This window comes from Patella vulgata, chromosome 4, assembly GCF_932274485.2.
Source record: "Patella vulgata chromosome 4, xgPatVulg1.2, whole genome shotgun sequence".
Lineage (NCBI taxonomy): Eukaryota > Metazoa > Mollusca > Gastropoda > Patellidae > Patella > Patella vulgata.
This window is the reverse complement of record NC_065882.2, coordinates 42,138,478-42,164,809: the sequence shown is the minus strand read 5'-3', so window position 1 is coordinate 42,164,809 and position 26,332 is coordinate 42,138,478. Positions and strand designations below refer to the sequence as shown.

Here is a 26,332-nt window from a genome sequence, read left to right as displayed (position 1 = left end):
CGTCTGCACCACTGGCAAGGGAGAACCATTCCGGAAAATCCCGAGGAACTTTCTCGGCCAACGTAGGGGTCGAGCACGGGACTTTCAGGTTAGCGAGCCAACGTCGTACTCACTGTGCCACCGTGGCTCCCGATTTGATTAGACGAACGTGTGGGTTTTTTTTTTTACTTCGTGTGGTACCTGTTTTACAATGGATTATATCTATCATATTGTGCAATCACATAAAATATGACAAAGTGAATAAATATATTGAATTACAATCTCTAATTTGAACCAGACAGAAATGTATCAAGTGCAGGCCATAATGCTTTCGTAATACAGTATCACAGTTGATATTTCATGTGTCATTTTGTCACAACAATGATTGATTGTACAAGACGGATAGCTGTATGTTTAATGAAGACATGATAAACTCTCAGTCACATCTGAATAGGGATTGGGGAACAGGCATAGCCTACATCAGACCCCTTTCCCTTGGTTGTTGACAACGATGTTACTGTATATAATTATTAAAGGGTCGTTACGGGGTTGAATTATCATGGACTTTGTTTGCTTTAAAGTCCATGGTAGAACAGATTTATAATTTGTTCCTTTCTTGTAATCAAAGTTAATCGATCGAATGTTCGGCGTCTGTTAAAATCTGATAGTGTTACAAAACAGAATTTCTAGACGCGTTTTATTTTCAAAATGTTTAAAAGTTTGTTTTCGAACCGAAAAATTTGTGCTTTAAAATTTATATTTCTAATGTTTGGCGTCTGTTAAAATCTGTTGCAAAAGATAATTTCTAGAAGTGTTTATTTTCAAAATGTTTTGAACCAAAAGAATTTATACTTGCTTTAAAATTAGATAATAATCCTGAACCCGTCTTCGATCATATCAATCATGTCTTTTTCTAACGTGATTGTCATGTGATTATAATTAAGTTATAGTCTATATAATGTGCTCATCAGCAATTATATATTAATTTATATAAACTACACTTTTTTTAAATCAAACTTTGACGTATGACGTAATAACATCAAATGATATTTTATAAATTATATATCTTCTATTTATTTTGTTTTCACTGTATTTACAAGTTTTGATTAGATCACGGTTATGTTTTTAAAAGATAAAAATCTAGATAAACTTAAATCAATAGGTTTACATAAAGATAGAACAGACGATTCGTATTACCCCCCCCCCCCAACTCTCCCCAAAATAAAACCTTTGTCGGAGAGTAAAATACTAAAGATTTGAATGAAACATTTTAACAAAGCAAAAGTAAATAAAACATGGCAATATATACTCTTAAAAAAAGTGGGGGATATTGAAATGACAATACCTATGCAGGTTGTGGTGTGATAAATAGTCATGAACACTTGACATGCTTTGAGAGTATGTTCACAGATGAAGAACTTATCGCTTCAACAGAACCACTGAGCTCAACATGCGACACGTAATAGCGCCATACACGTGGGATGGGTTCATTGTCAAATTTGACACCTCAAGGAAGGGTTGATGAAAACTGCCGCGTGCTGGTTTATCTATCCATGTTTGCTTTCCTATCGGTTCTTGCATAAGATTTACTGTTAAGCGTATCTTTGCTTTAGTGTGTTACGTTTAATTTGATCGGGAGACGTGTTTGTCGACGTCAATGTCAACCGACAACACTGCGAGATTTGGCCGTGGCACTGCAAAGGGTTGGGTCAGATTGCCCCAAATCGTGATTGGGCGGTTGATTAGGAGCAAGCCACGACGAATTGCTGAATGTCTGAGGATTGGTGGAGCAGTTACTCATTATTAAGACAAAAATCAAAAACGTCCATTTTCACTTTTGACGAGATATCTCTTTGCGAGTGAAATGAGGCCGTCAGATAAGCCGCCCATATGAAATGTTTATGTTCATGTGCAGGCAATTGGCCTGTTATTAACATACACTGGTTACCTCTAATAAAAACAGCAGTGCATTTCCGCAGTTTTGTATTGTTTCTGAATAACAGACGTTATACGTTACATTATATTTCACGATTGTGACATAATCTTTGCAGTATCTGTTGTTTACATTTTTCCCGAAATTAAAACGTAGAACATTAAATCTGGAAATTATCATCTAGATAGAACAGACCATTCGTATTAATCCCCACCCACCCACACCGCCCAAAAAACCTTTGCCGGAGAGTAAAATACTAAAGATTTGAATGAAACTTTAATTTTTTAACAAAACAAAAGTAAATAAAACATGGCAATATAGTTTAACAGACGTTATACATTACATTATATATCACGAATGTGGCAGGATATTTGCATTATCTGTTGTTTACATTTTTCCAGAACTTAAAATGTAGAACATTAAATCTGGAAATCATCACTTTTTCTTCTTCATTTAGTATAGCTGTGTCGAAAATATAGTAGAGCGGACGTGTTATTAACAGAATCAGAGAACTAAAAAACTGCACGCTATCGTTATGATTGGTTTTAGTACAATATTTACTGGCATTGAATGATTGATTACTGTATGTTGGAATACAAGTTGTGAATTGTTCAACACAAATAATCTCTTCTCTATTCCATCCAGTTCTAGCTGTTGACATTGATTCCGTCCAACTTGATAATTTATTGCTTCAGACTTGCTCGCATGGCTTGAAAAATAAGTTAATTTTACTCTTTGTGTTTGGGATCAATTTGTGAGAGTTTCCACTCAGTGAACAGGCAGAAGTAAACCAAAATCAATGTTTTAGCGAGTTTTGTGTCTAAGACTCGCATTAATAGTCATTCTGTGTCATGACTTGCTACCTTAAAGGCACCATAAATCTAGATAGGATTTGAGTGAATATCCCACGAGAGTTGCACTCAAAGCAATTAGATTTTCCGCTGTGAGTTTTTCCGTTATATCTATGTAGGTGTTTTAAGCCACAGAATAACAACGAGATCTGTTATCTGAAGTATTGTACTCAGAGGACTACATTGAATCAAATCTATATAATCTAGGAGCTGATACCAGCGATCATCTTGACCAATTTCCAATAGCTATATTCATTGTGAATTATAACGGACTTTTGTTTGATACCATTCACTTAGTCCTGTCTTTTGCACAAATTCTTGGTCGATGGTAAGATTTTGTCGCGTGGTTTACGTGTTGAGTACAAAGTATCAAATAACTAAATGTATATATTAATTGTGTTGACCTTGTAAAGTATACAGTCATGTACTGTAATATGCCGAGTAATGTATAAAACAATGTAATTATAATAAACCATTTTGCCAGTGGACTGTACAAAATATCCATAAATTTGCATCTTTTCTCTATTACGAAACAATGATCGGCAAATATTCAAAAGTATTCCTTTCTTTGTGACCAGGTGAAATATCTGTTGTACTCTCCGTGTGCGAAGCGCGATGACTTGACCCCCCCCCCACCCTTGGTCCTGTATAGTGTGTAACACTATATTCCAGCGGTTATCTTTTGAAAGAGTATGTGATAGAATACATAACTCTTCTTTTTTTTATTAAAAAGATATTTTAACACCGGTTAACATATTTACATGTACAACTCTACATAAGAAAGTCAATGTGGTTAGATATAGTAAAGTCTATCCAAAGCTGCTCCCCCTAGGTTTCAGACCTAATCTCAGCTGCCCCCCCCCCCCCCGAGGTCTAAGAGCAGACGTCATTTTCCCGGGGTCCGAGGGCAGACCCTCTCCCCAGGTCTCGCAAGACCTACCAACGTTTTATTCTAAAACTATCTTTACATAATGTGCAGTGACATCTGTCACGTGATCTCGGCAGACAATCCTGATTGGTTTTCATATTATATACTATTCAAAAAAAGTAGGGGATATTTGATTTTTAAGTGTTATTAAAGTCACCTAATGAAACTGACGAAGAAACAAATGACAAAATGAAATGAAGTTCACATTCATCGATTTATTCCAAATGATCGTTAGACTAAGTAAGGCACAGACTGACCATTATAAGGGTAAAATGATACCCGGGGTCAAACAGCAAAGTTACCACAGCATCACAACCAAGTCAGTAACGGGTAAATCCTCCTCTGTTTGCCAAACAAGCATTGATCCAACGTGGCATACTCCTAATGAGACGTCTAAGGTCATTTTGGTCCAGATTGTCCCATTCCTGTTGCAACGCAGCAGCAAGTTCTTGGACATTGGCAGGACGTTGTTGACGTTGACGTAACCTCTGTCCAAGCATGTCCCAGACATGCTCGATGGGGGAGAGGTCGGGACTCAGTACTGGCCAAGGTAATGTGGTGATGTTCTGTTGTTGGAGGTAACCTGTAACGATCCTGGCCCTGTGACATCTTGCGTTGTCATCCTGGAAGATGAAACGGCGGCCATGACGTCGTGCGAACGGCACAACATGGACTGCCAAGATGTTGTCCCGGTAGTACTGGCCTGTAACACGCCCTGCAACAACATGTAAAGCCGTTCTTCCAGCAACAGTGATGCCTCCCCACACCATAACAGAACCACCCCCAAATCGATCATGTCTGATGACGTTAACGTCTTGGAAGCGCTCGTTTCGACGACGCCACACCCTCCTACGTCTGTCCAAAAAATCAACAGTGAACCTTGACTCATCTGAAAACATCACATTGCTCCAGCGTCGATTATCCCAGTGTTGACGATCCCTACACCAACGACGTCTTGCCTGAATGTGATGATCTCTCAAACAAGGGATCACGCGAGGACGTCGGGCGCGAAGGTGACCCCTATGCAGTCGATTCCGAATCGTCTGGCCACTCACTCTCACACCAGTGTCTATTTGAAGACGAGCGCTGATCTGATTTGCTGTGATGACACGATTTCTCAAGGCCAAGGTACGGATAAATCGATCCTGTGCTTGAGTTGTCGCCCTTGGTCGACCTGAGCGTGGTCTGTCCTGTACAGATTGTGTATCACGGTATCTGGACCATAGCCTGCTTATGACAGACTGAGAAACATTCATCGTCCGCGCCACAACCGCCTGTGTTGTGCCGATCTGTAGCATGCCAAGGGCACGTAACCTTTCATTTTGGGTAAGCCGACGCATATCAAAATTTGTTTTCTGGTCACTAAAACAATTAAACTGATGTTTCCACCCTGGAATTCAATGCCACAATGACTGTAACATTCAAAGTCAGAGTCGTGCAAATCTTGGGTTAGACCCCCATGATGATCCCAAGCATCACCTGCATTCCATGCGGTAGCTATTGGTGCGTTTGGGCGTCACATGTAACTGGAAATGTTTCTTCTGTTAGGTTCTATAGTGACTTTTTTCGTAGTCATTTGCATATTTTAGTATTATGCCCCCAAAATCAAATATCCCCTACTTTTTTTGAATAGTATATAAACAATTAAGCTGATTGGATAACTCGTAGTCACATTGAGTTTGATTGACAGCTAAGGCAAGCTACAGTTAATTGGCGTCGGTAAACAGAACAATGAAAGGCTATGGACTTATGACTTGGTGTCTGTTATTATAGCGAGAGAGAGATGGGGTTTAACGTCCACTCGACACAAACTAGGTCATTTCGGGACTAACATATGGTTCAATTTTATTTCAATAATTCGCTTGCGCGTAGGGGTCTTTAGCAGTGGGAGGAAACCGGAGGACCCGGAGAAACCCCACGAGGCTGGACAGGCGACCCTACTCCTTGTCACGTACAACCGGGGATTGTTATTATAGCAAGCCGAGTAAATAGGCGTTGGTAATCAGAACAATGAAACCTTATTATTAAGAGTCACACAGCTTAACTCTAGACAATATGTGTTAATACCTGTTAAACTTAAATCTTATATCATCTAATGTGTCTAAAGGCACGTCGAGTATACCAGTTTGTACAACATATTACATAATACTATGTCAGAAAACCCCACCTCTGTTACAGATTAAATCTTACAATTAATCTGTCACTTAACATGTCCAAAGTAAAATATAAAATTAAAATATGGAATCAAATACAATATTAAAATTTAGATCCCAAATGATATTGTATTACAAGAGTTGAGTGGCCGAGTGTTTTACCTATGCACAACAGTGTCGTGGTCTCTCGACCCCAGCCGTACCCCGTGGGATGTCTCCAGGTTTTCCGGCCCCACCCCTCCCCGTACACTGTTGGAAACTACTGGAAATAAATACGTTAATGAAATAATGATACGTTAGTAAAACCATGTATATATATAGTATTACATATTGAGACAAATGACCATTCATTATGCCAGCAACATCAAAATCGACAATATATAGTCTTTGTCTTCATTACGATGCTAATCACGAACGTCCATTATTGAAGAGGTTTGTAAATGAGTCCCTCGTTTATATTAATTATTTATATAAAACACAAGATAACTTTTCTTTTATCTTTCTGTTTTAAGCTATATTAAGTCATGTATTACTGTTCATCCGACTATTTCATTCCATAATGTGGACATTAATCTTCAACATGGTGGTAATCTGCTATATTTCAACACAAGAGGACTATAAGCTTACAGCGCGAATCAGCTTATTACTAGCATTCGAATAACTATGCTGATTCCTTGAAGATTTTATTGGAAGTAATTAAATGAAGGAGACAGAGATAAAGCTAATCAACTTAGCCCCGTAGAAAACCTCTTAATTCAAAGAAATTCTAATAAGACTACTTCAACTAATTTATTTTTTCTTTAGGTTTTGCAATCATTGTGTTATTGTTTTAGTCAATATTTACACTCACAATATCAATATGCCAAATATAACGTGATTCTATAATTTGATAAAGTTCAGGTTAGGTAGACTTTATTTAGTTTGGTATAATATACAAATAAAGTCCATTTTTATAGAAATTACATTATAAAAAGCCAAATCCAAAATGACTCTTTCCCGAACACTTGAATAATTATACTAGGTTCATTTGTGAGTACTCGAGATGTCTTGTGACATGTTCTTAATTATAGTGGGCTGGTTTGTATTTACCCTGAATAAATGCTGGAACTTTGAGATTTTTTTTATCTTTATTTGTGTTTCACTGTAATTGTAATGGTTTTTTTTGTCATACATTATGACGTCTTGGATTGCCTGCATGTGTTGTTCTGCCTGCGGGGAACTTAGACTTTTAGACTCTGATCAGTTCCTGGGTACTGGATATGAAAATAGACTCAGTAATGTTAAATATACTGATGACAATTGGCAGTTGAAATTCTATATAAGAGTAAGCCGTAGCGACGCTGACCGGCCAATATTTCCCCCATAGCACACTGTATGGCGTATGTCCGTCTTCATTAGCCCAGTCTGAGCAGAACCGTAGGATGTTAAACCCCATTTCATTTCATTTATCCCCTATGTACAGATATATTATATTTATAGACTATAAAAACATGTACGAGCGTATAATCAACTTATAATAAAAATTTCATCTTTGTGACTTCCTATTAGCTAGTGTTAAGTAGCTATTTCCAAATCTTAGACCTCCCCACTAAGAGATGGTATTTAATCACACTGCCTTGTCCTTTCTTCATCATTAGATTAAAGGTTAAACAATTTCTCTTTTAGATATGTTTTCAGACGTTTAAAATATTTAAAGTTTAACAAACTCCCTGTGAAAATTTATCTAGTGACATTGCTGACAGTTTAAAATTTAATCACTGCAAATCCCACCTAATATAGTCTACACCTGGTGTCATTGGTCATTTTTGTATTTCGTTAGTGGGGAAAAAGATACTGACAGAGATATTACGATGTATTGTATAGTCTACATACCATTGATTGTTACGACCGAACGCAATTCAGTATGGAACTGGAAATATGTACTGTTGTCTAGCGTGTATATTTGTTATTCCTATACAAACAGCGTTTAATTGCAGACCCCCAATGTCATGTGGATACTAAAGACTCGGGTATATCATTCATATACAACACAGTAGTCAATAGATATATGTAGACCAATTATAACAGATATAGAAAGACAGATATGTAAATACGTAAGAAGTAAATCGCCTAATCAAAATTAATAATCGTGATAAATAGTTGAGTTGTTGAAGAGAGTTTCATAAAGAAAATGAATATATAGTTAAGCACCATGACAAATGAATTGACGGTTGCTATAAAATAGGTTCCTTATAAATACGGGAACCAATGTGAAGTGATACTTTTTCGTCAGTTTTCACTCGACCTCCATTCCATGCACAAGGAACCCGAGGCAAAACTGATGCAACACAGTAGAATTTGTAAATGATGCAATTTAAATGAAATAGAAGATGAGTACCACCATATATTAACACAATTTATATCAACAATAATTTGTATTTTATTGGGCATTTAGGATAGATTGTACATATTTATTAACATATTGTACATTTGATTATGTTAACTTATGAAATTCGCTTATGTGAACGTTTGCCCAGGTTGTATTAAATTGTGATTTATGTTTTTTGATCCGATGATAAAAGTTTTCGATGGAGCAAAGGCAATTCTTGGTCTGAATTATAAATTCTTGTAATTATTAAAATTAAATATGCACTATCTTGGTTCGTAATAAGGTACATGTACTTTCAAGTTGGCAAATGGCTAACTAATGAATGATCCCGTCGTCTTTAGTTGAAGATTAACGAATGATTCTTGATATCAGCCATTATTATTGAGGAGGCCAATGAAAGCGCAATGCCACCCAACTATAAGGCATCAATTCGGCATGTTGACTTTATGTCAAGTTTAAACATGTTTGATTTTGCTCTGCTCTGTAGTCTAAACTTATACGTTCGTTCGTTACTAGAGTTTTACGTCCACTTCCACCAAGAGTGATGTCGTAGTCACTGCCATAATAAGTTTCTCGGTTAAACCATATAGAACTAAATGCCTGTGCCATAGTTGGTCTATCTGATAAAAGCTGCTTGATTCCTTATCATCAACGTGTGAATTGTATTTTCCTAAGTTCCTATCTATCTGATATATACTCTTCAAAAAAAGTAGGGGATTTTGAAATGCAAATACCTATGCAGGTTGTGATATGATAAATAGTCATGGAAATTTGACATGCTTTGAGGGTATGTTCACAGATGAAGAACTTATCGCCCCAACAGAACCACTGAGCTGCAGGTGCGACACGCAATAGCGCCATACACGTGGGAGGGGTTCATTGTCAAATTTGACACTTCAAGGAAGGGTTGATGAAAACTGCCGTTTGCTGGTTTATCCTATCCATGTTTGCTTTCCTATCGGTTCTTGCATAAGATTTACTGTTTAGCGTATCTTTGTTTTAGTGTGTTACGTTTAATTTGATCGGGAGACGTGTTCGTCGACGTCAACGTCAACCGACAACACTGTAAGAATTGGCCGTGTCACTGCAAGAGGAGTGGGTCAGATTGCCCCAAATCGTGATTGGACGGTTGATTAGGAGCATGCCATGACGAATTCATGAATATCTGAGGATTGGTGGAGCAATTACTCATTATTAAGACAAAAATCAAAAACGTCCATTTTCACTTTTCACAGTGTATCTATTTGCGAGTGAAATGGGGCCGTCAGATAAGCCACCCATATGAACTGTTTGTGTTCATGTGTAGGCAATTGGCCTGTTATTAACATACACTGATTACCTCTAATAAAAACAGCAGTGCATTTCCGCAGTTTTGTATTGTTTCTGAATATCCCCTACTTTTTTTTGGAAGAGTATATTATCTGTTGTGTTGACATAGTTTTTTTCTCGATCAGAAAGTGCCTAGAAAACACTTCTGCTAAATTAAATAATAAAATAATTTATATATATATATATACATAAAACTATGTCCCAGATTGAATGAGAGTGCTGTTTTATTACGTCATCCATACAAGAGTGATCCAATTTTTCTAAACATTTAAGCAGGAACGACGTTTATAAACAAAAAAAAAAAACAAAACAAAATAATCAGGACAGTCTTCAAATATCGTAGAGTGAGCACTAAACAATTCATAGGTTTAATATCCACATCAAAGTTGATAAAAAAAAAAAAACCCAACCTACTGGATTTCAATACTCGAATAAAGTGTTCAACCCAGCTTGATAAACAACTATGATCATACACTGACATCACTGATAAAATAATTGAGGAAATGCTGTGGGTTTTTCAGAACCGACCAAACACACAGTTGATAAGCTATATATTTATGTAGGAAAACGTAATACAGTGTACAAATTTAGTAATTGTTCACTCGGTTAATTATCCGAATTTCATTTGCAAGGGCAGTTTTAATGTACATTTCGCTTATAAACACACAATAATATTTTGTAATGTCGTATCCATTATAGTTTTAGCGATGTAAACAATTTTAGAATTTTATGACGTAACACTATACAACAACACAACATCCATTCTCTTCCATCCTTCTAATGGACAATTAATAAAACAAGATGGCAACCAGAAATGGAACAAAACCAAAAATAAACTGTTTCCGGGCTAAAAACACGCCATCATTTACCCACATACATGGTATATAGTTGACTATTACGTTTCATAATGTCTACGCACGGTCCTAGCAATCGTTCAAAACACTCACGTTCTAAAAATGCTACTTTTACTTTGCCAACAGCGTATACGTTAGCTGTTCTAGGTTTATTTTCTATAAGTGCGAGTTCACCAAAATAAGTTCCGGTTGAGCGTGTGGCTATTTCCTGTTCACTACCTTCCGGATTGTCAATGGTGATGCGAATATGACCGTCTTCCACAAAATATATGCCATCAGCATCATCACCCTGTTTGATAATTGCTTCACCCTCTTGATAAACTTTAGGATGTAGTGCATCGGCGAGAGTCATGCGCTCGTATACATCTAACGACTGTAAAATGGTCACATTTTCTAGAAGTGTTTCATATTTCTTTCGTTTCTTAAAGGCACTTTTAAGCACAATTCGTCTGAAAGAATTTCTATCCATGGCCCATAACGTTCCAGCGGAGTCGGCTATGACGGTAGCTGATCGAGGCATGTTGTACATTAACGCTAGTTCACCAAAACTTCCACGATTGTCAAAAGTGTGAACTTGTTTTTCAGAACCCTTAATATTGACAGACACGTCATAAATACCATCATCAATGACGTAAAAGTTATCACCATCATCTCCTTGTCGTATGACCGTTTCGCCCGGTTTTACCTTTTTCTCAAACATAGCATCAATCACTTCCTGCATTTGATCGGAATCTAACGAACGAAACAACAAAATACCACTGACTGCCTCAGTAAGACGTTCTCTTTGCGCATCGGTTTTAGGGTGCACGACTCTGTCTTCGTCGTCGTCATCCTCTTCGGGATCGTAACGTTCTGCGGAAACGCTCTGGCGCCGGGCGTATCGATTTCTCGTGTTTTTTGGTTTAAACATTTCTGGATCTGGTTCGCCCGCTTCCTCATCACTGTCCACTATGATGTACATTGGTACTTCTTTGGGTCGCCGAGTTTCTCGAGCTCTGGTGAAATATTCTACAGCGAAGTCATATAGATCGCCTGGTCGTTCTCGTAATACCGATACAGTAAAGTCTCTGAGTAGATCACCCAGACCGTCTGGGATTTCAAGATTCATCTTGCTTTAAATTGCTTCAGACAATAACAAACAGGCGAGCATGAATAGAAAATAATGTCTTCAATAACGACCCACGTGGCATGCACTCAGGTTTACACGCAGGTCTGTTTGCCTTGGTAGTTTCCCTTCGATATAATCAATTAAATTAATCTGCTAGTGGTGGCCAGACTCGACATGATAAATATTTTATACTCTTGTAGTCCACTCCACTACAGAATCACACACATACACACTTCCTATATATCTAACCAGGTGTAACCAATCAAATTAATTGAAAGGTAATGACGTATGAAGACGTAGACGTAATCTATCTGGCTGGCTTTTTAAAACAGTTTGTGCCATCCATTTAAAGGTGTCTGTATTGTAGAACCTGTAAAATATAATAAAAGCACGCTCTATTAAACAGCTTTTTAAATAGAAAACCTTTTTGCTAATATATATTACACTACAGCATAATAAACCGCCGCTAACCTTTTGTTTCGTCATCCAAACGTAAAAAAGCTTAGAGACATGTAATGATATACAGCACCCCTGTTCAACAAGAGATAAGCCTAATCTTATCAGTTACTAGAAAACACCCGTCAGTTATTAAACTATTAAGTTTGTCCATGTGATATGGTTTAGATACTTATAATTTGATGTGGGTTTTAAAGCAAGGGTTTACATAGTTCCCAGTTATACCATTTTAATTATTTCTTATACTTATATGCTGACGACCACCAAAATAAACTATACCACGATATTCAGAGACAATTGATTAAACTCATTTGATATAGTTGCCTTTAGGTCACATTTAAGACCAATTTCTCTCCCTCTATATCCATTGTCTAAATTATAAAGACGTCCAAATACTAGTATGGTTTTCTAAGCACGATTTAGATATTGCTGTATTGATATATAACAATATACAACAAAAATGACAGTGCAGAAATAATTAGTTCGCAATGGATGTTGTATTTGCGTGTCTCAAATAATATGTATGAACCGGCGCGTGTCCAGGGGGTGGGGGTGGGGGAAGGGCTAAATCTGCCAATTGCAGGGCTTTCTTTAGGCCTGAAATGTTATCTAAATTATTAATTAGACATTAATCAACTTATCCAGACCATAATCAACTCTCGATGGCATCGCTAGCCTGCGATATTTACTGGATTAGAACATGGTCTGCTGCTGCTGATTAAATAAAAAAATGGATAATCGAGACAAAACATCCTACCGATTTAGCAATGATGATAGAGGCTAGGCCCAAAATTAAATCGCTAAATTCTCAGTTCAGGGTGGATCGATTTGACTGAAAGTTTCAGAAAATTCCCGTTACATTATCTAGTTTTAACTATTATAGTGAGAACTGTCACCTCTTTATCTAATCTCCCATAATGTATCTTTAATGAGCAGAAATATTGTCTCAGAACTTCCGATTTTTAAAAAATCATCTGGTAATCTCCCGGACTTCACACAAAACTTGACGTTTTCTACACCCCAGACTAAAATACCTGGACACGCTCCTGATAAATTGAATAATTACTCTGAGTGATATTTCAAAATTGAAATCTATTTGTAACTATATCCTACACTTAAAAATGACATATTTGGTGACTTGCGTAATATGATAATGTCAACAGGACTTTTACTTCATAAAATCGATATTCCCTTTAAGGGCAAATACTGTTCAAAAATAAATAGTTTAGCCATCCATTGGTCTACCACCTGGCATTCACAAACTTCTATTCAAGTAAGTTATAGTCGTTTTAGCCTTTAGTTATTTCCGTGGCAGCGAATGGCTGTGATTTAGTTATCCAGTTTAAAATAGAAGTTAATTAAAGCTTGTAATATGAATGTTGTCAAAAATCGATAATTCTTTATTAAAAAAAAAACTAATAAAAAACCCCATTGTATTGCATTTCAACAAACACGTCATACGTTTGTCGCATACGACTGTTTGACTTTTTAGCCCCCGTTATTATATTATGTACTAGCATAATAATAGTAGAATTGATGTTCTCAACGTATATACATTGTACTTGAGTTTTGCCATTGTCCTATGTAACATACACTGTTACGGAACGGGATGTTTTAACAGGATACTGTATATGGTAGATATAGTCATGAAAACATGTATATAATATGAAGAATGTCAATATATGGTTGTCATTATAGTTCAACCTATTGTTTATTATTTACATTGGCAATGAAATCTTAAAGTACCGCTTTGCATAACACTACAGAATTAACTTATTGTTCATGGCGTCTTCAATTTTATGAAATGAAATGAAATGGGGTTTAACGTCCTACTGTTCTGCTCCTAACCTGGGCTAATGAAGACGGGCATACGCCATACAGTGTGCTATGAGGGAAATTTTGCCCGGGCAGCGGCACTACGGCCTACTCTTATATCGAATTCCAACTGCCAAGGGATCTTTTACGTGCACGCCAATGTGTACACGGGACCTCGGTTTTTCGTCCCATCCGAACGACTAGACAGCTTTCCTTGTCAGCCCCTCCGTCCTGCATCACTGACAAGGGAGAACCACGCCGGAAAATCTGGATGAACTTTCTCGGCCAATGCAGGGATCGAACACCCGACCTCCAGGCCTTCAATTTTATAAAGGGGTGGTTTTTGAAAAAAGACAACCTATTCTCGATAGGGTAAAACGTCACATTTTGAGACGTGGCTTTCATTTGCGCAAGTTGAAACTAGCCTTAAGGATGCATTATATAATCAACTCTCTAGGTCATCGGATATCTGAGATTTTACATAGATTAGAACATCCACAATTTAAAGCTAAAATGCATAATCGAGACTTTGTTTATTTTCATAGAAATGTTACTTGACAATCGAGATTAGGCTACATCTGGCCCCGAGTTCACAAAGCATTCTCAGACTTAAGTTAAGATCTTACTCTAAATTTTCTGTCTTATTTTAACTAAACTATAGCCCTTTATAAAACTATTTTTGTTTTAATGTACCAAATACATCAATAAGAAATTATGTGCAAAGTTTTGTGTTTCTGGATCAAAGATATTTCTCATAAACAGTGATTGAAAGATGAGTAAATTCTTAAATTAAGTCTGAGAATACTTTGTGAACTCGTGCCAAGGTCAAAATTTCAAAACCTCATAACTTCGCTCAGAATAAAGTAATAATATATTCATTTGTCATTATCTATTTTTGATCTGTTATATTCAGCTCTTCTCTAAATCTTACATAATGCATCATTAACGGCTCTGTGACTAAAATATCCGTATAAAGTTAAATAAATAGTTGGCCCCGAGTTCACAAAGCATTCGCAAACTTAAGTTAAGAATTTACTCATAATTGTTCGCCTTATTTTAACTAAACTATAGCCCTTTATAAAACTTTTGTTGTTTTAATGTATCAAATACATCACTGAGAAACTATGTACAAAGCTTAGTGTTTCTGGATCTAAGATATTTCTCATAAACAGTGATTGAAAGTTGAGTAAATTTTTAATTTAAGTCTGAGAATGCTTTGTGAACTCGGGGCTTGGTTTAAGATACATCGTGTATAACCTAATTTCTTGCTCTAGCTATTTTCAGTCAAAACAGAATAAAATGTCTATCCAGCCAGTTTAATCCCAATTAAAACATAAGCCTGTCAATGTTTTAGGTTAGTTCTATAAATCTGTCATGGTATGGCACCGCTTCTGGGTTTCGTTGTCCACGTTCGTATGTTTTTTAATAAACCCCAAACATGTATCCTTAATCCAAACAAGAAGCACTTGAGTTTAGACTTCTAGACTTCCCGTCTTTTCATCAAATCTCTAGACTCTCAAAGTAAAACAAAATATTGACGTGGGGATGAGTGTACCGTTCATCATTAACCACCATCTTGAAACTGCCTTCCAATCAACTGCAGCCGATCCACCGGAAGTCGACATGATTGGCATTCAGGGAAAAGAAATAGGATTTCCGGTCAGCTCGAATGTCAAATTTTCACTGTAACAATTTCCATGCTAATAAAAATAACCTTCGCTGAAAGGAATTGGTTATAGGTTCCGATAATTTTCATAGAAAATAGTCGTTAATTACTTTGTAGTCAAAACAACTTGATCAATATCAACAATCAAACAATAAACCAAAATATAAAGACAACAATTATCAAGTTTGGCATAATTACAAAACACTCAATACAAAGGATAAAGTTAATCCCCTATTTATTTGGGGATCCGTAATATATTTAACAAGTAGAACAATATGTATTTAGCGTTAATTTACTACAAACTATGCCCCGTGTAGTCGTATAACACAATGTTTACTTTCAGATTATCTTAGTGTAAATAAAGACTGGAAATAAAATTGTAAATGGAGTAAATATTGAACAAAGAATATCGTTGATAATTATATATCACTGTGTTTATATAACACCTGTTAAGGCGTTAATAAAGTTGAAGAATCGAAATTCGTGATAATACCATTATATTCTAACACACATTTATCAAAAGAGCAAAATATTTCAAATTAAAATGACTTTCAGACCATACACCATAGTCTTACATACATGTATATTGGTCCAATCGATCAATCCTTACATAAGGTCTATTGATTCCACGACCGCACTCAGCCTCCGGTCTATAGTAACTCCACCTAGAAATATCATTGTCCTCAGTGTGGACAATGATATTTCTAGGTGGAGTTACTATAGTGAGGACAATGATATTTCTAGGTGGAGTTACTATAGACCGGAGGCTGAGTGCTAGGGCTGCAACAATTCATCGATGAACCGCGATGTTTTAAAAATCGACGATGCACGATACACTCAATAGCCGTATCGCGATTCGTTATCCAAAAAATAATTTCACAAAAATAGACTGATATTCCTTTAAATGTGTAAATAAGTCCATGAGCAAAATAACTTTTTTTTTAATTTCAGCGAGTGTTAAGGCGTTTTCGACACATGAAGTGGCTTATTATAGCTATTTCGTCAACATTAAAATATCAGTCTGCTTAAGGAAGTCGTGGTGGAAATTAAGTTGTGTTCAAATTACACACTTGAATAATACGCGGGGAAAAAAAACATATGACATTAATATATATTTATCTCTATAACTATATGCAAATACAAGCAAATGTCATTGAATACACCCATTGAATAACCTATGGTTGTATTCAGTGACTTGTACACGTACTACTTTTGTCCAGAATGAAGTCACTTTCAGAATTACGTCAAACTGTAATGACGTCGACACTAGCAACCACAATTTTTGTAAAAAAAAAAAAAAGAAAGAAAAAGGGCGGAACCTATGATGAATTCTAACGTTATTGGTGATTTTGTTTTTGACAATGTGAATAGTACAGTGTATTTTGAGATTTACATGTAGTCAGAGAACTCAATGACCATTGAATACCGCTCGGGTTATTCAATGGTTCACTCGAATACATGTATCCTTGCCGCATTCCACGAGCGATAGCGAGTGGAATACTTGCGCAGGGATACACTCTCTTGAACCATTGAATAACCCGAGCGGTATTCAATGGTCATTGAGTTCTATCTATGGATATTATTATCTGTTATTAAAACCTTCTTAACATTATTTTTAAAAAAAAGGAGTCAGGAATGATAGGATATTAATTCTTTTTTAATAAACACCTGCTTATGATTGTATCTAAGTTCTTTTTTTCTTTTAATCGTCTAAATTAGAATTTCAAGAATCTTTTCTGTCCTTATTTTGGTTAAATGCAAATATGGAAACTGATTTTTGGTCTTCACTGTGACTGTAAATTTACTTACGATTTAGTTCATCCACAAAGTAAGCAGTTCTATAATAATTAAGTCCTTATTGAAATATACTGCAACGTTTAGCATGTTAACAGTTTGGTCCTCCCTGTAAGTTAACAGCAGTACTGGTTATGTAGAGATATGTGAACACATGCTGTTATTGGGTTAAATATCTCGTCAGCGTCATAAGCTTGGGGCCAGACTATACATGGGTATATTATATGTAAATAATCATATTTATTGATATATTATATAAGTAAAAGCTAATCAGTTTATGGAGGTGGTCAACCATGAAGAACAAATAGTCTATACGAGACATATATTAAAGATTTTGTCATTATAAGGGGATTTTAGCTTAAGAAGTTCAAGCCCCAAAGCCTCTTGGTTATCACACGAACGTATTGATGTCCTTGATGACGTCTAGTCAATTTTAATGGATCACAGTTATTATTTTGATATAATTAATCAATTTACTTGGTTATCTTGAAAATAAATATCAATTTACTGGGTCATTTTGAAAATAAAAATCAATTTACTGGTTCATCTTGAAAATAAAAATTCAATTTGTTTAAAATGTGAATACACAAGTACAGCAAACATTATTATGAATGTGAAGCTTTGTTATTACTAACTAGTTAATCACGAATAATCTAGTTATATCGATGCCAGTTTATTTTCGTAAATAAATAGACCGATCGAGATTTGATATATCATATGCACCAAGGCATTGTTAACTCCAAGTATTACATAAGTACAAAAGGTTGAAACGCGCTATTATAAAATTAATCTTAAATATTACATTAAATAATTTAATTTTACAAAACATGCACTCATTCTGACTGCAGGAAAACGATTATTGATTTCTAGCTGTGTTATCACGTGTTCTTGTTCGCAAACATTTCAATCTGGTAACTGTCATAGATAAATTTATTGTTTGTCTCATTAACAATATTAAATGCTAATTTACCAGTAACTTTTAATTTCTCTACTAAATTAAACAGCTTGTACTTTTGTTTTTCGTATTTACTTTCTGAAAAAAAACCCACACAACCCAACAACGTAATAATAACATTTTAGCTGCGTTGTTAACCATATTATGAATGTCTCCAGGCTAGAAGATTCATCTGGAAGCATTATGGTCACGCGATAGTAAAAACTCCTGATTCTAAAGTTGTTTACCCGCTTCTCTTTACATGAAACACAGTAACGTACTTTATATTTTATAGCGTACAGGTAATTATGATATATTATAGGAAACTGATAGGAAACTGCTCCAAAGGTTGGAAGCGTCTCGTCTCATCGGGAAATAGTCTTGATGCTGTAAAGAACACCGTTATCTAATCTAGTTGCATACAACACGTCAAAAGAAGGGAATGGGTCGTTCTGGGATTGACGTACTGTTAATAAGGCGAATAATTTGCCATGGCACCAAAGTAAGAAATACTTTATTTTCGAATTACAACTGCCAGGTGTTCCGTTATGGCTATATTTTTACTTCATTCGTACGAATAGCAAACACCGACCTTGTCCTAAAACCGGGATTGCAAAAAAATCAGACTAATCGCTTGACAATTCCCGACCCTACCCCCCGTATAGGTAAATATTAAACATTTTAATTGTTTAATAACATGCCCGATTACTCACATCAAGTCGTAGATTGGTAGATGATAATACTTCATAGAAAACCAATTATACTGTATTTATGGAAGTCATATAATAAATTATATGTGGTCTTTGATATTTGATAACGTTATAATAATGTAACGCCATTTAAATGGACTATAAATATATAAAACTAAATTAATCATCACAGCGACTGTCCACAGTTCCCAGCTATGCATTACACAACAAATCGTCAACAAATTTAACATTTTGGTAATTAAATCAACAAGTTAAACATTTTGGAACTTAAATCAACACATTTAACCTTTTGGTACTCAAATCAAATAATCCGTTGGTTTTGAACAGTATATACTGATATCAATAAAAGTTTAAATTTCTGAAAAAAATTGATGTAATGGGGATTTACAAAATCATAATACCTATACTACAGACTGTGCCCATTGAGGAGGGAAATGGCCGCACGATGATAAGTGAGGCGAGGGCTCAATAACCAGGAGGTTTCGGGTTCTGGAGTTGGTCAAGAAAGTTCCCCAGAATTGTCCAGTGTGATTTCCCCTTGTTAGTGGTGCCGGACGGGGGACCCAGCAAGGAACGACGTCTTATCATTCGGGTGGAATTCGAACAGTAGACGGAACAACCGCTGTCCGGGAAAAATACACTGGGTAAGGTCAAAAGTAGTATTGGAGTAAATAGTTATGACGTAATGTAACACTAGTGTAAAGCTTTTTCTAATTTCCTTATTTTCGTTTAACTGCGGATAAAATTACAAGGTAGAGTCGCCAGACAACTTTAGTGTTAACTGAAACAAATTCAAACATGGCATCCGTTTATCCTGCTTCGCTAATACTTGATTTATTTCTAAAGAATTGACCCCAAGAAATCTCAGATTTTTTGTTTTGAATACATTTTGAAGGGCTTTTAATATCAAATAATGATATTGGGCAAAATTATAACAACATTTTATGAAAATTAGATAACATTTTACATTTTGCTTTTGACCTCGCTGAGATACAGTCCTATTGATTCACTTCACTTGAGTAATTAAAGGCTAAGAGAATGTTATAAATTTGGTTGAGGTCAAAACAGTGAGTTCGTATAATTAAATATAAAATAAAGTTTTAACTGCTTGTTTCACATGTATCATTAAATTATCTGTTTATAATGTACTTAAAGGTAGATAGAACAAACTAGTTATTAAAATTGACCATGATATTCAATTTTAAAATTTAATATATTTTCCCACGTGTAACATTTTTTCTAACCTGAACATCAAATTAGGAGGCTCATGTTAACTGATTTACTGACACAAACTTTAACCTTTTGTTCTGACCTCACCTTCTTCATTGTCCCGGTTGATTCAGGCAATTCGGACGTTAAACCCCATTTTTTTTCATTTTCATAGCCTAGAGGACATAGGACTGAAAGATATTTATCCAGGTAATAAAAGACCTCACAGTACAAGCAATAAATCGGCAAGGTTGCGATTTATGTTTATGTTTCTTGAATTTGATATAGCGCTCATTATTACACCTTTGGTGTATTCAATGGTATATATAAACATACACACACCTACACATACATAAATTAAATTAAGTAAGCACATAATAAAAATTGTTAGTTGCAGAATGTTCTTTGAAATAGAAACGTTTTTAAAGTCTTCTTAAAACTTTCCACTCTTTTAGATTTCGCGGTAGTTTATTCCATAGATGTGGTCCCGCTACACCGAAGGATCTGTCAGCAAAGGTTTTATTTTTTGTTTTTGGAACATGTAAATCCTGGGCGGTCGATGATCGTGTGGAATATCGATCACAAAGGTAATTTGGAGCGTTATTGTTCAAACAATTATATACCATCAATAGCATTTTATATCCAGCACGGACATGGGGTCGTTTTAGGGCGCCAGATGAACTGGAGAATTTGGATTGTCCAAGAATCATTTTGACCGTAAGGGCTGCACTCGAAGAAGAGGGGCAAGTGTTGTTTTTGGTAAATTCACAAAAAGACCGTTACAGTAATCTAAATGTGAAAAAATGAGAGCGTTGGCCAGCTTTAAACACGCCAGTCTGTTCAGATAGTGTCTTAGTTTCTTAATGTTGAATAGAGATAGCGACTCAGCACGTGTCTTGGCTGCAATATGGGTCTTGAGGGTTAGATTTTGATCCATTGTAACTCCAAGAACTTTAACTGATGTTGATCTTGGTATCTTAGGTGTTACAATTTGGATAAAGCCGGTGAACTGCCAAACACAATGAACTCTGAGCCTATTCATCAGCATCCATTGCTTTATGTCGTCCATTGTTGCTGACAAATCCAAAATGGTTTGCCCCTCGGACGCATAATCACCGGCTTTAAAATAACCGTAGATGTTATGATCGTCAGCATAACCAACCAAAGTTAGGTTGTTACCCACAAAATACTGTAAAGTGCTGGAATAGCATGTAAAGAAGATAGGACCATTTATGCTACCCTGGGGCACGCAATAACTGATATTCACTGGATCTGAATATGTATCTTCAATCTTGATTTTGAAGTTTCGATCACTCAGATAAGAGTGACCATTTTGCTGCCGTTTCGCGCATGCCAAAGCACCTTTCCAGGACACCAAGAAGTAGTTGGCGATTGACGGTGTCAAAAGCTGCACTTAAGTCAATCGCAACAAAAGGAGATAAAAGCTAATGTTCCATGTTGTTCAGAAGATCATTGGAAATCTTCAACGCCAAAGTCTTGGGAGTAGTTGATGCTGATTCATGTGTTGGGTAAAACTGATCATAGACGCTTTCTCGACCAATTTAGACAAGATTTAGCATTTAACTACCAATTTCTCCGACCATGGTCCATTACAATTATCCTTTGTTATCGCAGTGTTAAACACCCTCTTTCCAGATAAGGTTTATAATGAAACATTCTGGTGAGAATACAAAAACTACCCGGAGCAACTGAGATGTCAGTTAAAGGTAAACTTAAAGATACGTTATGGGAGATAAGATAACGAGATGGCAGTTCTCGCTATAATAGTTACAAACTAGAAAGTGTAAAGGTAATTTGCTGAAAATTTCAGTCAAATTGATCCACTCTGAGCCGAGAAAGAAGCGGGTGAAATTTTGGCATAGTCTCGGTCATCATTACTAAAATCATTATTATTAACAGCTTAGTCTCGATTATCCACTTTTATTGATTTAATTATCAACGGCCGTTAGCGGCATATAGGAATCTAATCCAGCCAACATCGAAGGCTAGCCTTGACATCGAGAGTTTATTATGGTCTGGATAAGTTAATTAATGTCTAATTGATAATTTAGATAACATTTCAGGCCTAAAGAAAGACTTGTAATAAGCAGATTTTGCTCTTGCATAATGCATGTTTAACACAGAATTTTCCTTAATTTTAACTTTAAGGACCCTAACTCTAAGTGTGTGTCTGTGTGTGTGGGGGGGGGGGGGGTGAGAGAGTGTACCACGCGAAAATCATAGTGCAGTGTACCGTACCGTAGTTGGGGGCGTAGCATTTTGGGGCGTGTCTAATAGGGGTAAGCCACCGCACAAACTGTCTGGCAGTGGTCATTCATAATTCCTGTCGTGGTACTGAACAACTCTAAGGCTGTTTTCGGTGGTACAGATTTCAGCTAATCTAGCCTAGCTATGGTTTGGAAATTAGATAACTCTTGTCAGCGATACCCCACCACTACAAATATCTGGCAATTACATAGCTCTGTAAGGGGTAACCCACCACTAGAAATGTCTGTCAAAGTGTTTTGTAACACCTGAAGATGTACGGTACACTGCTGTACGATTTTCATGTGGTACATTTTTGAGCTAATCTAGCCTAGTTGGGGGGGGGGGGTTGCATTTTGGGCGTGGAATACCACACCCACCACCCAAAACCCGGCAGACTTACATTCTGATAATACCATATATACATGCATTGATACCATATAGATTATTGGTACACTTTTCAGCTAGGTTGACCTCCTGGGCTCCTGGTCTACAACTGTCACATAATGATGTTTGACAGGTTACATCCATTTGTAACATTAGAGATTGTAAATGTAACTTTCATCATTTTGATTTGAATAAATGATGATACCATCACCGTTGGTGTAACTTTCAAACCACAAACATGATCATTGTGCGAGTTTTTAACATAGTTTAAAGTCTGATATGGAGACAAACGCCATAGAAACTCTCTAGTGTTGAAATTTGAGGGTTTTTATTCTGAAATGTAACATAAGATCATTAGCCCAGCACAGATTCCTTTTAGAATTTGAACATTGCTGATCCGTTACATATTTGTGTCGAAAAACACAACAATGGGTACAAAAAGCATTCTGATTAAATCTTTTAAAGTTGTTTTACGAATATTATTTGTATATCGATCCCGAGGAAATGTTATGGAGAATCGTGTAGATCGCGTGGTAAAGCAAATAACTGGGCATGTAATTTCCATCATGTTTTTTTTAAGATAAAAAAGCCATGACAATTCATCTTAATTTATATTAAATCATGTAGGGTTTATATCATCTTTATTCAGTGTGGGTGTTTTATAACAGCTAAAACATCATGTCCTTTATACTTTATACTATCATAATCTTAAAATATATCAAATACCCCCACGATTTATATCGCTGATGACGCAAGAAAACTCATTACAAAATCCTATTTTAAATGATAAGTTTCAAATAACCTAATCTATGTTCTAAGAAAACAAATCTGTGGTTTAAGATGGGATTCCAGACAAGTTCTGCATTGACATGTTAGAAAAAAGTTGATTGAGATCATTTGCGTCAAGCTAATATTCCTTACAAAGCGCGTTGGTTTTTTTTGGTTTTTTGGTTTTTTGAATATCAGATCCTAGAACCCATGTTTCTCTAGATAATTGTTTTCAAGTTTTATTTTAAGAAAGTAGGATATGGTACTTTCTCAGGTACAACAGAGGCGTCTCCGCCTACTCTTCACCAAAGTGCAACTTTCAACTTGTACAGAGTGGGCCTTTGGTTTCGTACCACCCAAAGACTAGACTGTCATTTATTTAAATTTGTTCAGTACATATGCTCATCAACTCAAATCTTTCAGACAGGAATAAGAGAAACTTAAAGGCATTTTAAATTCTGTATTAGTACTTGAATTGTGTATAACTATAGTTTGTAAAGTGGGAAATCTTTGATTAGCATAGATTCAATCGTCGGGAGATCCTCCATTGTAACTATAGACAGAAAGTATCAACTTTCAAAAACGTTATTAAAGATTGGGTACGTGACTTCACTATTGGAAATAGATAGTGTTAATTAAAAACGTGCGAGATAACACAACTTATATAAACTGTTACTATTTCCTATGGTAGTTACTGGTGCATTCTTTAATGGGGGAGTGGGGGGGGGGGTCACTCGCCAAGCATTTTCGAGTCGCTGTCAATAATATCTATCTTCTATCAGACTATAGAAAAATATGGCACATCTCAAGAATCAATTGAAAACAGCACTATGAACCTTTTAAAGTCACTTGACTTATTTCTGAGATTATTTTGTTGCATTTCATTATATTAGTTCAATACTTTTAAACGCGAAATTCAACAATCAAGGTCATTGTGGGATAAACATATGGTATTGTTTAAATTACAAGAGCTCGGGGTGGGTGACTAGACGGTGACGGACGACCCTTCTCCTATAAGTGGGTCGATCCTATTGCTGGCATAGGTATAGGCCTTATGGCCTAGGCCACTATAGCACCCAATCATCAACTTTTAATGAGAATCAACGAAATGAAAAGGTCCACAAAAGTGTTTTCCATTTGTAACCAAAACGATGTTAACTAATATTTCTTCAATTTATTTACAACATAGATTTCTTTAAAGATGTTGTCAAAGATAATTCGAGGGAATCTTTTGGTTTACAGGTACCAGTGACTTCTAGAAGTACCTAAAGCTGATTCTTCCAGCCCCAAAATAATCTGTCCCCAACTACATGTAGCATTACTTATATTGCACACGTCGAGAACATGTGGTTATGGTTTTGTCCTAGAAGTCAGAATGGCGAATGAAAATTATTGATGGTCAGATACTGAAATCGATCCACATTTATAGAAATGGTGTAATATATCTATCATAGTAATTAAATCAATGGCCCATACGACTTGACCCCTGGAATCAATAGACACTGATAAAGCATAAGTACCATACTTCCAATGTCCTTCATCCAGATTTTGAATTATAATTTTTATAGTACACTGTATTATGAATACTTCCATTGTTCCATTGCTGTGTTGTTTTACCATAAAAGGCAACTACAGAGAATCGCGCACAGGGAGCACTGGAATTGTTTGTAATTGTATATTACAAATGTTTTAGAACTCTATGTTTTAGATATTTATGTATATTCTATATTGATGTGATAGCCTATCGTAACTTGCGCAGCGCCCCTGAATACTTGATTGAAGGGCGTTCGCTTTATAATTGTGAGTACTGGAATTGTTTGTAATTGTATATTACAAATGTTTTAGAACTCTATGTATATTTAGATATTTATGTATATTTTATATTGGTGTGCCTATCGTAACTTGCACAGCGCCCTTGAATACTTGAGTGAAGCGTGTTCGCTTTATAAATGTTGTATAATAATAATAAAAACAGAGGCAAATAAAATTACTGGACGATTTCTGTTACAGTTACAATACTGGAATATGTCTATTAGAATGTCTTCAATTCTTGTAATGAACATGAATATAATATAAATACTCCCACATATCCTAATTACTGTCACAATTCTTAGAGATCGTGTCTAGTTTACTAGAGTACGAATATGCTTACAACGATGGGATGGTCTAGTGGTCAAGTGGCGTGGTTTCGATCCAACGAGCCCATAGAGTAGGGTTGCCTGTCCAACCGCGTGAGTTTTCTCTGGACTATTGATGGATGGTACAGATCTAAATCACCTCATGGTTCATTTTGTAGAGAACAATATTCGATAATGGCAAAACATAATAATCATTTTAACCCGTCTACGAATTTACTATTGATTATGATTTATCGGCGTATTAATCCTAGATTATATTCTACGACCGTCGTTTCACAGAACACGTGTTATTTAGGAGCAAGTTATTTGTCATATAGAAATGTCTTGCAAAAAAGGAAATCTTCTTCGCTGTATGTGAACAAAATAATTGTAATCAGAGTTGTATCCATGATTTATTATTGGCGTAATGTATCGTTTATTAACAGGGAGGCTGCAAAATATTTGTACAGAGAGACTTTAATATTCACTCTAAAGAAACTTGCAAGACTAACATTTGTTATAATTTAATCAATAATTCACTTCAACATTGACAGACCAAATGATCCAAAGCGTTAAACAAATCGCCCCACCCCCTGTACCCACAATAATAGTCCGCCAAGGTATTAATTAGTGAGTGAGTTGAATTCTGATAAAAATCGATTTAAGTGAACTATATTAATAATTAACGCTTTTAATCCGTTTTTAACC

At 35.9% G+C, this 26,332-nt stretch overlaps 1 protein-coding gene across 9 annotated transcripts in view; it reads right to left on the bottom strand.

The window, feature by feature from the left end:
• LOC126819224 (cAMP-dependent protein kinase type II regulatory subunit) overlaps positions 1 to 26,332 on the bottom strand; it is a 75,504-nt gene that overhangs the window by 13,413 nt on the left and 35,759 nt on the right. For 7 of the 9 annotated variants that reach the window (XM_050547149.2, XM_050547148.2, XM_050547145.2 and 4 more), the window contains one exon: positions 8,281 to 11,873. The exons of 1 other annotated variant lie outside the window; for it this stretch is intronic. In XM_050547149.2, coding sequence (XP_050403106.1) covers positions 10,403 to 11,503 — 1,101 coding nt within the window. In that variant the 5' untranslated portion in view covers positions 11,504 to 11,873 and the 3' untranslated portion in view covers positions 8,281 to 10,402. Of the gene's footprint in view, positions 1 to 8,280; positions 11,874 to 17,249; positions 17,349 to 26,332 lie in introns of those variants that run through there. One more of the 9 variants, XM_050547153.2, reaches the window with a different exon arrangement.